Here is a 15417-nt window from a genome sequence, read left to right as displayed (position 1 = left end):
GAAAAACGATCACCATATTGATAAGTTGTCTGAGTAGATGTGTTAATTTGATAAACATCACTATTAGTATTGCTTATAGCTTTAGTGATGTGATCAAAACTCTAACACTGGCAAACATCCTGGCTTCACAGGGCAAAAACTTTCTGCATTTTTCTGCATTCTGCATGTCCCCACAAGGACAATTTTTGATTTTGGATATTGCCGTTTTTGTAAACTAGAGTAAACCTGAACCTCACACACGTTCAAATAAAGCTTTTGAACTTTCTATTCATCAAAGAATCATGTTTTCCACAAAAATATGAGACAGCACAACTGTATTCAACATTGATAATGATCAGAAATGTTTTTAAAGGGTACTGTAGGTTTCCCCTAAAAGTGTAACACTGTAGTGCTTTCAAAACATTGCTCTATTCATTTGATAATCCTAACTAATATTCACAATTCCTTTTGGTGATACTAGTGGGGCAAAAATTATACTACTTGACATTTAAAGAAAATCAAGTAATGGTGCAAAAATACACCCTAAAAAAATTCCCAGCCAGCAAAGGTCTGGATTTATGCCTAGTTTCAAAGCTTTTCTCCATCATTTGTTCTATTCATCATTTTATGCTCTCAGCTGCCAGGCAACCATATGACAACCTACAGTTAGTGTAATATTGCTTGGCGGAAGAACCGCTTTTTTGTGTGTGTGATTATTATTGTTAATTCATGTAATTCTTTATTGAAGATTGGTGTCTTTTATTATACTGCCACTGAGACTATGCAGCTATGATTTTACCACATTTAAGTTTTTTTTTTACTTCGTTTTACATCACAGCAACATGCAAAATCACCAATGTACAGCCTCAAAGGACATACTTTCTATTCTGATGTTGTCTTACCTTTGCAAATCTGCGCATGAAGTGAGCGAGAGCTTGAGGGTTCGGACACTCCAGCTTCTTAATGATCTCAAAGCTTTGGTTCAACTGCGTGAACACATCCACCACCGAGCAAGAAAAGAGAGCATGTTCTGATGTCTGCTGGAACTGTAATGATAACCCCAAAATCAAAACATTAATGATTATGTCCGCCACACAATACAGAGGATGTCATATTTTTTTTATAGCAATTATATATGTTTCTGTTTTTCAGCATTTACTACATAATAGAAGAAATAAAAGAAAATGTTTTACAGCCTGATTCTAACTTTCCATAAAGTTCTAATATGGTTCTTCAATGATCTAGTGATTCAATAACCCCGGAAGGGCGTCATTATTATTATTCTTTGTTTAAAGAATATGTCACTCAAAAATCTAAATTCTGTCAGCTTTAATTCACCATAATGTCATTCCAAACCAATATGACTTTTTTATGCTCTTTTCCACACAATATACAATTCAGTTCAAATGTTTGGTGTCAGTAAGATTTTAATACTTCATAATAATAATACTTTTATTTGGAAAAAAAAATATCAAAAGTGACAATGAAAACATTTATAATGTGAAGTTTTCTACTTCAAATAAATACAGTTCTTTTGACGTTTCTATTCATCAAAGAATCCTGAAAAAAATCTATCAGTGTTTTCACAAAAATATGAAGCAGCACAACTGTTTTCAACATTGATAATAATCAGAAATGTTTCTTGAGCAGCAAATCAGCATATTAGAATGATCATGTGACACTGAAGACTGGAGTAATGATGCTAAAAATTCAGCTTTGGATCAAAGGAAAAAATTACATTATAAAATATATTACAAATAGAAAACAGTTCTTTTAAATTGCAATAATATTTTACAATATTGCAGTATTTTTTACTCTGGCTTGGTCCTTTGTTTTGTAAATAGTAAAAAAAACTTACCAACCTCAAACTTTTGAACGGTTGTGAAAGGGAAAGGGGACTTTTTTGGGGTGAACTATTCAATATTGGTTCTACCTACAACCAATATGCTGAACTGAAGAATCTATAATTAAATATCAAGGAATGATATTGGTTTGTGATGAGAAGATGCTGCCAGCAAGCACTGAAGATGTTTTTAAGAAGACAGCTCTGGTATGATTCAGAGCCTTTGGGAATGCCTGCCAACATAACCTATGACACAATTAACCTGCACTTCTGCCCTTATTCTCCAGGCGCTTCTGCCAACGAGCACAAGCCTAATAATCATTAGACAATTAACTCAAAGTGCTGCTCCATTAGCATCTTAATGTAGAGCTGAATCTCACAAGACTTGAACCCGAGTGCAGCTAAACATCTAAACACAGTTAGCAACCCACTACGCTCATGTAATCTTAGCACTAGCACTGGCTATAAATAAACTCCGGCTCTGCTGTTAACAGTAGGAAGAAAAAAACACACATTTTAACACTGTTTTCATTGCTCTGCAACACTAATCTGCATCTGAAAATGCTCATGTGTAATTATATTTGTCAGTGTCACATATCACATATAATAACGTGGCCGTTCATCACAGTAGTGGATAATGTGCAGGCCAATATTAACAGCACTAAATGGTTTGTGTTTTCACCGCAACCAATTTCAGGTGAAAGAAATTAGCATATGAAACCAATCACGCCAGTGATTTGTTTTCGTCAGCCAGGGGAACATTGAGCAGGATAAATGTGTGTTTTTGTACAGCCTTACAGTAACAGCAGCTCATATTTACATCAGTCCAATCAGAAGCATTTGTTCGGTTTATTTCACGAACACTCATCAGCCTAATGGTGATGATACACAGGGCAACTTTTTGAGCAATGTTGGTGGGCAATATTGCCGTCAACGGGCAACCAGATGAGACACATGGCCCACGACCGACCTAAATTATCCAGATAGAAATGTATTGCCCATTTTCAATGGGAAAGTGCCCAAGCAACAATCGCTCAGCAAGATTGCCCAGCAACATTGCTCAAAAAGTTGCCCTGTGTATCATCACCTTAATGCTTTCAATTTACCAGTTTACCAGCACGTCAGATTCCATTCATCGTGTTTACGTCTGTGCTATGAGAAAAACACATTGCTTAATAAATTCTCAGCGCAAATGCCATAGAAGAAAAAAAAATCTCCTATCCAAAGAGAGAGCTTATTGAATTAAAATTGTTATAAACTTGTTCAAATGACTGGATTTCTGAGATGAACATGAATGCCACTACCCAGCTAACACAATTGTCCAAAACGTTTTGCTAACATTCCTGTTAAGTTATGAAAACGTTATTTCTGAATGTTCAAATGTCCAGTTTTTTTAATGTTTTAAAAACGTTGTTTATTGGTTGTACAAATGTTAAGGGAACATTTAATCATTTTGCAAACATTATGGGAATGTTCAGTTTGAATGTAGCCTACTCTGAAACGAGTAAAAACTTTAGACGACCGAATGTCCAACTGAAACATTAACGATGAATAAATAATGTTTTTGTGCTAACGTTTTGAGAACATTATTGAAGAATTTGAACAAACATTCTATTAACATTACTGGAAGAACATTTGTTCATAACTTTGAGAGAAAGTTTGCCAAGGTTTTGAGGACGTTCTCCTGTTAGCTGGGTACATTATTGTTTTTACCAGTAAAAACTCACGATTTTGAGCCATGACTTCAGTTTGAAGTGTCAAATAAGAAACATGGCAACTGATATTGATCATATTTAAGTTTAGTCTACATGCATTTGTGTACTTATTATGAATAACAGCAAAAAGCTTGCCAGAAAATACTCATTTAAAAGGTTGTGACAGGCTACAAAATCTCATTATTATAAGGACAGAATAAGAATGATTAAGAAAAGAAATCAAGAATTAATCATATACCCAAAGCATATCCTTACTTTGTTGTTGCACTAAAAAGTGTCCCGTCTTTGTCAAAAAAGAGGATGAAATAAACTCATCCTGTGCTTTCATTTTATTCTGACGAATCAATTCAAATAGTAATAGTAAGTAGGAACTTCACAGGAGCACTTTGAAGGCAGCATACAAGCAAAAGAGAAATGCGGCATTTAGCGTTAATGTGACGTTTAGATGGTAACGGCAGCGTTAGACTATTTGCCAATTCACAAATGAAAAGCTCGACTGAAGCAAAGGAACAATACGAAAAACTCACCCCATCTTTTTTATCTCTCTCTAGAGCTCCGTTAACAAAATCCATCGCTACATCTTCATTTTCATCCAACCACTGGATAACAAACGGCTCAAACCACCTGCAGAGAGAGAATAAAGCAGTGTAATAAAGGCTTTGGTTTTCTGATCTTTATATACATGCTTTTTTTCACCCTATTTCATCATCCACGAGATGTGAGAAACAAATTATGTGCCAAAGTTTAATTCCTAATTTTTATATGAACCAGGATTATTTTTGTTAACTAAAACTATTAAAGCATTTTTGTTCATTGAAGCTGAAATAAAATATAAATATTAGATAAAAATATATACATTTAACGAAAATGTTTAATGTTGCTGTCACAGTCATCGTCTGCACCATTCTGTCTTTGTCATCTTCACTACACTTCCCAGCATCCTCTTGTCTCCTCACCTGAATTCACTCCCTCAATCATCCACCTGTTCATCGTCATCATCATCTGTGTCACCTGTCCTCACCTCGTTAGTGGTCGTTTGTATCTGTATTTAGTTCTCTCTCTTCAGTCTGTCTTTGTTGGTTCTTGTAAATGTTACCTTGTATTGTGAGTGTTACACTTCTGCCTGTCTACCTGCCTGTACCAGTTTGTGTTAGTTGACTATAGTAAAAGTTTGAATTGGAGCCTTTGCCTCAGCCTGTCTTCATTCCACACCACACCGTGACAGAAGAACCGACCAAGAAGGTAATGGAGGAGGACGCAATGGATGCGTTTCTGTTCAACCAGAATGGAAGTTCTTTGGAGGAATTAGTGGAAGTTTACCTGCATCTGTATCAGGATGCTTACTGGGAGGAGGAGTTTTTAAAGCAACGGTTTTGGGGAGGACTAGACGATCCACTAACCCAGATACTGCTGCTCAAAGACTTAGACCGACCTTTTCTTGAGTTCTTGGACCGAGCTCTTTTTGTCTGTGGTTCCTCCCTCACTGTAACACCAGCCGATCCTGAGTTTCCAGTACCAGAGCTTCACGTCAGCCACGTCCAGCCAGAGACCGTCCAGCCAGAGCTTCACGTCCAGCCAGAGCTTCACGTCCAGCCAGAGACCGTCCAGCCAGAGACCGTCCAGCCAGAGACCGTCCAGCCAGAGACCGTCCAGCCAGAGACCGTCCAGCCAGAGACCGTCCAGCCAGCTCTGGAGGACGCAGTGCTCCTTGTGGGATCCATGGCTGTTTTGTGTGTGTGGGCAGCACACACATTCGTTACAGCCCATGAACCCAGCCCTGAGCTTCCTTCGCCGCTGGTCCCGTCCAGCCCTGAGCTTCCTTCGCCGCTGGTCCCGTCCAGCCCTGAGCTTCCTTCGCCGCTGGTCCCGTCCAGCCCTGAGCTTCCTTCGCCGCTGGTCCCGTCCAGCCCTGAGCTTCCTTCGCCGCTGGTCCCGTCCAGCCCTGAGCTTCCTTCGCCGCTGGTCCCGTCCAGCCCTGAGCTTCCTTCGCCGCTGGTCCCGTCCAGCCCTGAGCTTCCTTCGCCGCTGGTCCCGTCCAGCCCTGAGCTTCCTTCGCCGCTGGTCCCGTCCAGCCCTGAGCTTCCTTCGCCGCTGGTCCCGCCCAGCTCAAAGCCCTCTTTGCCGCTGGTTCCGCCCAGCTCAAAGCCCTCTTCGCCACTGGTCCTGCCCAGCTCAAGACCTTCGCCACTTGTCCCGTCCAGCAAAAAGCCCTCACCACTTGCCCAGCCAGAGACTGCTCACGTCCCGTCTGCCCAGCCTGGGTCTGCTCACGTCCCGTCTGCCCAGCCTGAGGTGGTTTACGGCACGTCTGCCCAGCCTGTCACTCTCCCCAATAATTATTTTGGGGGGGGGGCATAGGTCACCGCCATGGCCGCCCGAAGGGGTCTCTCCGCCATGGCCGCCCGAAGGGGTCCTCACCACCATGGCCGCCCGAAGGGTCCTCACCACCATGGCCGCCCGAAGGGTCCTCACCACCATGGCCGCCCGAAGGGTCCTCACCACCATGGCCACCCGAAGGGTCACCACCGCCCTGGACGCCCGAGGGTCCGACAGCTCCGCCCTGGACGCCCGAGGGTCCGACAGCTCCGCCCTGGACGCCCGAGGGTCCGACAGCTCCGCCATGGCCACGTCCTGCCCTGGCCACGCCCACGTCCTGCTCCGCCCTGGCCACGTTCGGCTCCTCCCTGAAGGCTTCCCGCTCCTGTGATCAGGCTTCAGGGCGCCCACCTCCCCACCCCTGTTGTTCCACGGCGTGAGGTCACGCCTACCGGGAGGGGAGAGTTATGTCACAGTCATCGTCTGCACCATTCTGTCTTCGTCATCTTCACTACACTTCCCAGCATCCTCTTGTCTCCTCACCTGAATTCACTCCCTCAATCATCCACCTGTTCATCGTCATCATCATCTGTGTCACCTGTCCTCACCTCGTTAGTGGTCGTTTGTATCTGTATTTAGTTCTCTCTCTTCAGTCTGTCTTTGTCGGTTCTTGTAAATGTTACCTTGTATTGTGAGTGTTACACTTCTGCCTGTCTACCTGCCTGTACCAGTTTGTGTTAGTTGATTATAGTAAAAGTTTGAATTGGAGCCTGGACAACATAAGCTTTTACATCGCTTTAACTTATCAAATAAGTTAAGCAATTTTCAACTTTTATAATTTATACAATATTTGACTTAAGTCAATTTAATGTAGTTTAAGTTGATTGTACTTAAAGTTAAGGCAGAAACTTTTTTTTTACAGTGCAGTACTGTATACTGTATAAAAAAACATAACAAAATTATTTTAAAAAGTAACTAAAATTAAAACAAAAAATGGAAATATAAAAATAAAATCTAATTCAAGAATGCTTGGGGGCACGGCACTGTTTACTCAAATAAACAATTAAATGCTTTGGCTCGTACAGATGGGAAAAAGTGTTACAGATAAAGAAATTCAGTAGAGGAGACTCAACATAAATCCGTTTGAGTTGTTCAGCAACAGTATAAGCATTGTCTCATAGTTCTGAAAACAGTTCACTAGCAATAGACAAACAAGTATTTGGTAAGCAGAAATGAGACAAACATATTTTTAAATCAAGTAAAGCGTTGTAGATGGCCTGTGGCAGGCAGAATCACACTAATATCTCTGCTAATGTAATGAACCTGCGCTAGCGGTTTACTCAGATTGAGACGGTTTGCAGTAACTCACTGTTTGCAGTAATTCACTGACAGTAATAAGGGAATTAATATGAAGGCATTTAGCTAGCTATCTTAAATATTGATCTGGATTGCTATATGTGACGGTTTCCTAACCACACATTCACCGATAAGACCCTGATTGCTCAGGAAAGCTGCAGATAGATCTATCTGCTGAGTGTTTTTTCATCTAGGTGTAATTTCTACAGCGATTTCTCATTTGCAGTATGTCCCTGGATATTAGAACGACATTTAGCAGATGTTCTTGCCAACATTTATCGGTTTAAATGTACATGCATTCATTTTTCGCAATTTTATCAGATGCTTGTTCACAAATATGACATTTAAAATTCAATGTTTTCCAGCAGTGCTCTCTCAGACATCTCAGAAACATACGCCGCTTATGATAGGTCCATATTCTATGTGAGACTAGTGCCTAATTGTAAAAAAAAATACATTAAAAAACATGCCCCCAGTAAATAAATAAACAAATAAGCAAGCAAGCATCTGATGAAATTATGTAAAACAGACAATATTCATCTGATCACAATGCCTGTTGCAATTGAGCAGGTGTAGTGTACTTGGGCAGGAAAGCTAACTGAACTCTAGTAAATGAGATATAATAAGAATAATGTAATAATTATAGTTAAAAAGTGAGAAAACTATGATGGGTGTGATGGGAAACACGCTGAGTGGTTTTAACAGCTGAGAGTCAAAAGAAAATCTGAAAGGTGATGAAACTAAGTAGGTGACGAGGACTCCTGTGAGAAGATTTGTCTTTTTAATGATAAATTCACATCGGACAGGCTGTACAGGGATGCTGTTCCAGTGCTGGTTTTTATAGCTACTGTAGGAATCATATTTTTCCTTAAACAACAGTTTATTCGTCCCCTTTCCCTTGGCAAATAATTCAGCTTGAATTGTTTAACCCACAAAATCCATTCAGACTTAATTTAGTAATTCATTTCTGTCAGAGAGGCGTGTCGTCTGATGTGGTTTTGTAAACATTATACTTTGTAAGAAATTTACAATAACATTTTGAAAATCTCCTTCTGACATTTTGTAAGATTAGAATGTTCGCCATTTAAAATCGGCACGATGATGCCATCATAATATTTAGATACTGAAATGCGAATGATTTTCTCTCATCTATTTGCATTGTATTAGTCTATTAAATCTATTTTTTAACCATCTATAGACTCCATTCTAAACCTAAACGCACATAAAACTTCAGTATTATTCCTTTGCTGATTTGCAAACACTGGTATTTCCTTCAGCAAATGCAAATTCACTTCTCGTGTCACTTATGTTATAAATATGATGGGCAGAGCAGCTCTTATGTGCGGTCTCATTCTCATGGCAAAATCAATTCTCCTCGAGGTGGTTTTTGATTGACAGCTGTGTGGCTCTTCCCTGATGTCCTGTCCCGTCTGTCATCCCGCCTCTCCACACTCATAACTCACAGTAATGAATGAGTGACTTTTTGACAACAGACAGCAGCCAATGAGAGGCCAGCGTGCGTCTGCGGATCCAGGACAGATGCATGATGGGTTGTGAATGGATGGATCAACATTCAATGTAAATGTGAACCAGGGGCACTTTCTAAGAGGAAGTACAATTCGGGTTTATTATTTGAAAGCATAAAAAATATAAATAAATGAAATATGATGACATTGTTTCATTAACTTAAACTTAAAAGTGTACATTATTTAATTTCCAATGTTAAAAATGTATAAACCTATAATACATGTAAGGGATAATGTGCATCCAGCCGGTTATTATCACAAAATAAACCCCTACAGAGTGATCAGGACCCCTTATTTAACAAAAACGATTTAACGATTTAATTAAAGATATGTTTAAGATGTGTGTATATATATATATATATATATATATATATATATATATATATAGTTGTGTGTATATATACAGGTGAAACTCGAAAAATTAGAATATTGTGCAAAAGTTCATGTAATTCAGTAATTCAAATTAAAAGGTGAAACTAATATATTTAGTATATATAACTATATACATATGCATGATTATACTTTTCAGAGGGCCGACATTTCTGTATTTAAAATCTTTTTTTGTATTGATTTCATGTAATATTCTAATTTTCTGAGATTTTAAATTTGGGGTTTTCATAATCTGTAAGCCATAATCATCAAAATGATAACTTTTGCACGATATTCGAATTTTCCGAGTTTCACCTGTATGTATGTATATATATATATATATATATATATCAAATATTATAAAATATAATAATTATTTGTCCTATTAACAAAAGATAATATACTACTATTAAAAATGCTTTTCAATTCAATCAAATGTTCAAGCTTTGTTTTAATTTTATTATTAATTTTGTTTAAAGCTTTATTCAATTTATATTGTTCATTTGACACAACAAATGGATAAAGTATAATTTTAACTTTTAAACAACTATTTTGTTAATACTCAACCATTTCACAACTAACATTTTTTTTTCATAGACCAAACAACATAATTCTATGGTGGATTGAAACAAAATTATTAATTAAATACAATTATTTTTTTCCTCTGAAATGGCAAAAGCATCACACACAGATGTACCTGCTCTAAATAAATAATAGTAATTAAATAAAATTAAAAAATCGAACTAAATAAAATAAATTATAAAAAACAAAATCAAACCAAAGAAAATAAAAGCGAGTGTCATGACGAAAGGCGCCTCAGGAATCATCAGGATTAACTCCATGTGTATGGAGTTTTGATCTATTTAGTTTATTTGTCACTTGAGAAGTATTGTTAAATGTGTGCCTGCATAACTTTAATAAGATTTATTTTCTTTGGTTTGATTTTGTTTTATATAATTTATTTATTTTGATTTTATATTTTGATTTAATTACTATTATTTATTTGGAGCAGGTACAGCTAGTGTGTGATGCTTTTGCTATTTCAGAGGGGGAAAAAACACATTTTATTTAAAAATGCTTTTCAATTAAATCAAATGTTCAAATGCTCAAGCTTTGTTTTCGTTTTATTATTTTGTTTGTTTTAAGCTTTGTTCAATTTATATTGTTAATCATTTGACACAAAACAGATGCATAAAGTATCATTTTAACTTAAAAAACACTATTAACATTTGTTAATAGGCTACATTGCCTGTCTTTTGTTAATAGGACAAAACATAGTTATTATACTTTATAATTTTATAAATATTATATTTTATAATATTTGATATATATATATATATATATATATATACACTACCGTTCAAAAGTTTGGGGTCGGTACGATTTTAAATACTTTTAAAAGAATTCTCTTCTGCTAACCATGGCTGCGCTTATTTGATTAAAAATACAACAAAAATCAGTTATAGTATTAAATATTATTCCAGTGTAAATCAGCTGTTTTCTGTGTGAATATATAGTAAAGTGTAATTTATTCCTGTGATCAAAGCTGAATTTTCAGCATCACCAGTGTCAGTGTCTTCAGTGTCAAATGATCCTTCACAAATCAGTTTAATATGAGGATTTGATGCTCAAGAAACATTTATTATTATTATCAATGTTGAAACAGTTGTTGGTCTGTCAGTTGTACAGTTTTTTTTTTTTTTTTTAGGATTCTTTGATGAATAGGAAGTTCAAAAGAACAGCATTTGTTTGAAATAGAATCTTTTGTAACATTATAAATGTCTTTACTGTCCTTGATAAATAAAAGTATTGATTTCTTTCCTCCAAAAAATAAAAATAAAATTCTCACTGACCCCAAACTTTTGAACGGTAGTGTATATATAGGCCTCTTAAATATACATATTTAATGAAATCGTTAAAAAATATATTTATAATAGCATTGTTTTAAACTTTGAAACGTTCTAAAACACAGAAGTAGCGCAATGCCTGGCCACGCCCACTTCCGGCATCAGACGGTTAGGCTGGCGCTGTCATCCTCACACTGCTATGACGTATGGTTCTGCGGTTCTGCAGTCGGTTACTATTGCCTGTCTCAGGTGCACGCCCCCCCTTCGCTGGGCTCTGCCCACTTTTCCAGCGGGTGGAGTCAGGCTCTGACCAGGGGTTTAGTTACCCTTTAAAGGCAAAGCTTCTGCAAAGAAAAACAGATCCTAGCAAACAGCTTTAAACCTAGACGAACAAAGTTCAAAGACATTTAAAATCCCCCTGCAGTCAATAATTGAATACCTTAAAATTCATCTTTGATAATAAAAATGACATATTTAAATGTTTTTTTCCTCTGAAAATAATTAGTCATGCCTTAAAATAGTTTGAATGCAACTCTACACCCTTGCTTCATTTAGTATATGCGGAACCATCAATATGCAAAATAGCCCCGCCTCCACTCACTCACGCCAGGTCAGAATACCTGATCCACTCTGTCAACTGTAGTAAACGCAGCACAATGGCAAGTGGAAATATTGGTTTAATGCAGCAATATATGTTTGAACTAAAAACTAAATCAGAAGAAGAAGAGGATGAGCAAAGTATACAGGCTCGTCTACAAGTCGATGTATCAGAATGGTAATGCGTTTTATATATCGCTCTCTACAACGTCGGACAAATAACGGTAATTCATATGATTAGCCTTTGGCTTGACTATGTTAGCAAACAGCTAATAATGTGTTGCTAATGTTACACAGACCACGTTCACCATCTCAGAGTTAGACAGCTGCCTTCTAGCAATCAGCATCCTCAGAAACACTTTGAACATCATAGAATGTCAGTGGAAAAAAGCTCCGTCCCGCACATTGACGGGATCGGTTATATGTTTGTGACGGTAGGAAACAGGGGCGGTTTCCGACCGCGTTTTTGAGACTGTCTTTGCAGTTTTAAGGAGAAAATACTCAGCAAAGGTGTTGACTGAAGAATTTGCACTTGGTTTGTCTTAAGGCCAATTCACACCGCATAGTCAGACGCCCAAAAAAACTGACAACCAAGTTAGCCGTTGGATTTAGAATTTTATGAAAAATAAGTGTCATGTTCACACTGCCCCAACAGACACCGACAAACTTCGAGTCAGACTGTCTTTACTGTCATTTTTCAACAAAACGAAAGACGTTGTGGGTGAAGCCATAGTTGCTGCGACGGGAAAGACAAGGCTTCTACTTGTATTTATGCAGAGAACTGCAGTTGATCTAGACAAACTGTTTTATTAGAAAGATTAAATCATCCAGTTTCGATATTTGTCCACTGTTTATTATAAAATTCGGTTACAGTGACAGGAATTTCTTAATGTATGTCAGAAGTGCAAAATAATCAGTAACTTGATTAGAATAACAACATACATTCACATTTAGTCATGTCTGCTGCGGTTTATTTATCTTCTCATAGCTGCACTGAACAGTGTCCATTATGGCTTTTAGTCCAAAAGTGCGTATACTTGGAGAAATATTGATACATTTACATGCGCTTACTTAATATTTATTCGACAGAATCATCATTTCTATTCATTATCCACTGATTTATGCGATCTGATGACCATTGGCGGCTTCCTGTGCTGTCTGTCTGGGTTTTCATTTCCCAGAGAAATGTTTCTACACATTAAACATGAAGCTAATAAACACACACTTACAATAGTACAGTAGTCAACATTTGAAGTGGATCAAAAAAGTTAATCAAAGTTGTTCTAAGACAAGAACGGGTATTGTTCAAAATTCATGTATGACTTTGATGAAAGGTTTTGATCCACTTCAAATGTTGACTACTGTTTATGGTTTGTATGTGATTTTCATGAGGTTTGGGGTATTTCCATATCAATAAAGGATGTTTACATTAGAGTACGTCAGAGTTTGTTGGAAAATCACATCGCACTGCTCAGACATTCCAAGACCGATAAATTCCGATTGAACATGTTTAGTCGGTTGACGACAAACCCAGACCAACGCCGACAGGGAAATCCAAACGAACGTGTCTGTTGGTGTTTGTTGGCTTCTGTTTGTGCAATGGCCTTTTAAAGCGTATTAAAACACCACATAGACATATAAACAACGTTAAAAACTTGATTTTCACCAAAGGGGGACTTTAAGGGATAATGCAGTCGTATAACTTATTACACAGCTTTTCAACACATAAATAATGACGTGGGCATGAAATATTGATGTGAGAAGAAACCATTTTCTTACCTGTTTATTATCTGATGTCCTATTAACAGTGTACAAAACACATAAAGGTGCTAAATGTAACTTTTCTTCTAAAATGAATCCTTTTTTTTATTGCCTGTGTGTGAAGGGGTTGTAATCACACATTACAATGATCCACTTGTCGGGTTTTGCTATTACCTCTGAAGGCCAGTATTCCTAGACTGGATGCCAGCCCGAACCCCGCCCACAACATTTTTTGGTCGGGAAGTTCGGTCTGGACTCGATCCATTGAGGAGTAATTATGATCAGTCAAAAAATGTTCCGCCCAATCAAATTGCCAGGGCGGGCTTTATATGATGATGGACAGATGATCTGCAGTTACGTAATCCTCACGTCATCAAAGAGTGCTTGGGTTGAACTGGTTTACCTCAAAGATGACTGTAGCTGGAGAATTGAGATGTATAGATTCCGCTATCGCGTCTGTCGTAGAAGAAATCGACATGGCATTAATTTTAAAAGACGAAAAGAGAACTGCAATAAAGGCATTTGTCGATCGTCAAGATGTGTTTGCCGTCCTTCCTACGGGATTCGGCAAAAGTTTAATTTATCAGCTGGCTCCGATGGTCGCTAAGAATATGGGACGCAATGAAAAGCCTGTTGTCATTGTGGTTTCTCCTTTGGTCGCACTCATGGAGGACCAAGTAAAAGAAGCAACCGAAATGGGCATCAGGGCGATGCAACTCATGTCAAAGCCATCGCTACATCAAACAATGGTGACGCTTTGTTATACTGTACTCGCACACCATACCCATACTGGTAATCACTGTACCCCTTATGAGCGGTTTATTTTTTTTAAATAAATCATTAGATGATGTTACTCAATTCAGTTTATTTGCCAGACTCATGTCCAAAACACCACGCAAGACAGAACAAATAAACAAGACAAAGTACAAGTACAAGAATTGCTCATCATTTTGTATTTAAATCATCATTAAAATATCATTTTGGCTCCCGGTCTCTTTTCTCTGAAGACTCAAATGAACACGCTTATTCAGCCTGGTGTCTTTCGTCGTCTCTCCATTTATTAAAATCAGTCAAGTCGCGCTCCAACCCTGTTATAAAATTGAGACAGGTCAGACAAATGCGAGTAGATTTGTTGGCTTTACTGTCCTAAACGGAGAACTTGTTCGTATATACATTCACATTTTCTATTTCGTTCAAAAATGTTTTTTGAGTTTGCAAGTACTCTGCAAATCCTTAAATTCTTTTTGCAACACCGGCAAAGGTCGTTAACACTCATTTTTCTTTTAAATACTTTTTCCAGAGTGCGTGCATTGCAGTTCAGTTCTGTTGATATGAGTCGCTCAACATACGTCACTTACTGCGTTGCTCTGATTGGTTGTAGGTCTATCCAATTGAGTGCAGAGTTTTTTTTTTCCTGGTTCGATTAAGACACGCCTCATAATCAAAGCCCTTTGGAGCAGTATCAGACTCACATTCTGACTAGAATATGAGTATGACGAAGTCAGGCTACAGTATTCCTATTTCTATGTGAAGTCTCCGGGTCGGATTTTCTGCGAAATCCATCGGATGTGACGTGCATGCGCGCTCCTGAGCCTCTCTCGGAGAGTCTCTCCTTTTTATATACAGTCTATCCGACGGCACTGCAGCTGACGACATGGAGTCTGATAACACCCAAAAACTCCTGCCTCCAGCACAACACAGACTCCAACACAAACTCCACATAAATATAAAAAACAAAACAAAAATGTATCTGCTGAAGCTCGTCAGGCCAAACGTGAATCGGATCGACTTAGGACGAAAACACGGATCAACATCGGCAGAGCGTTTGAATTATGGAGAGACCTCCGCTATTTTTATTGTGATAAATTACAAGTTTTCAGATATGCTGAAATAATGTTAAACTGTAATGAAATAGCAAGGTAAACTACAACATATATGAGACATGAAATGAATACAAAAGACTGTTCCAGGATAACAAAAAGTAGGTGCTTTAGGATGTAACTTTTATTGTATGTAGGCCTAACGTTACTAGATCTAAGTTACTGTCTAACGTCACTCATCCCACTACTATCATATTGTTTATAATACACATTTCCAGACACGTTCAG

At 37.9% G+C, this 15417-nt stretch overlaps 1 protein-coding gene across 1 annotated transcript in view; it reads right to left on the bottom strand.

Moving 5' to 3' along the window:
• LOC130100419 (protein unc-13 homolog C) overlaps positions 1–15417 on the bottom strand; it is a 263612-nt gene that overhangs the window by 85621 nt on the left and 162574 nt on the right. The window contains 2 exon segments of the mRNA XM_056265875.1: positions 882–1025; positions 4065–4161. Of these exon segments, the coding sequence (XP_056121850.1) occupies positions 882–1025; positions 4065–4161 (241 nt within the window).

This window comes from Rhinichthys klamathensis, unplaced genomic scaffold (genome assembly GCF_029890125.1).
Source record: "Rhinichthys klamathensis goyatoka isolate OS25496 unplaced genomic scaffold, OSU_Roscu_1.1 h1tg000242l_1, whole genome shotgun sequence".
Taxonomy (NCBI): Eukaryota; Metazoa; Chordata; class Actinopteri; order Cypriniformes; family Leuciscidae; genus Rhinichthys; species Rhinichthys klamathensis.
The sequence above is the reverse complement of the archived record's forward strand: the minus strand, read 5'-3'. Positions and strand labels throughout refer to the sequence as shown.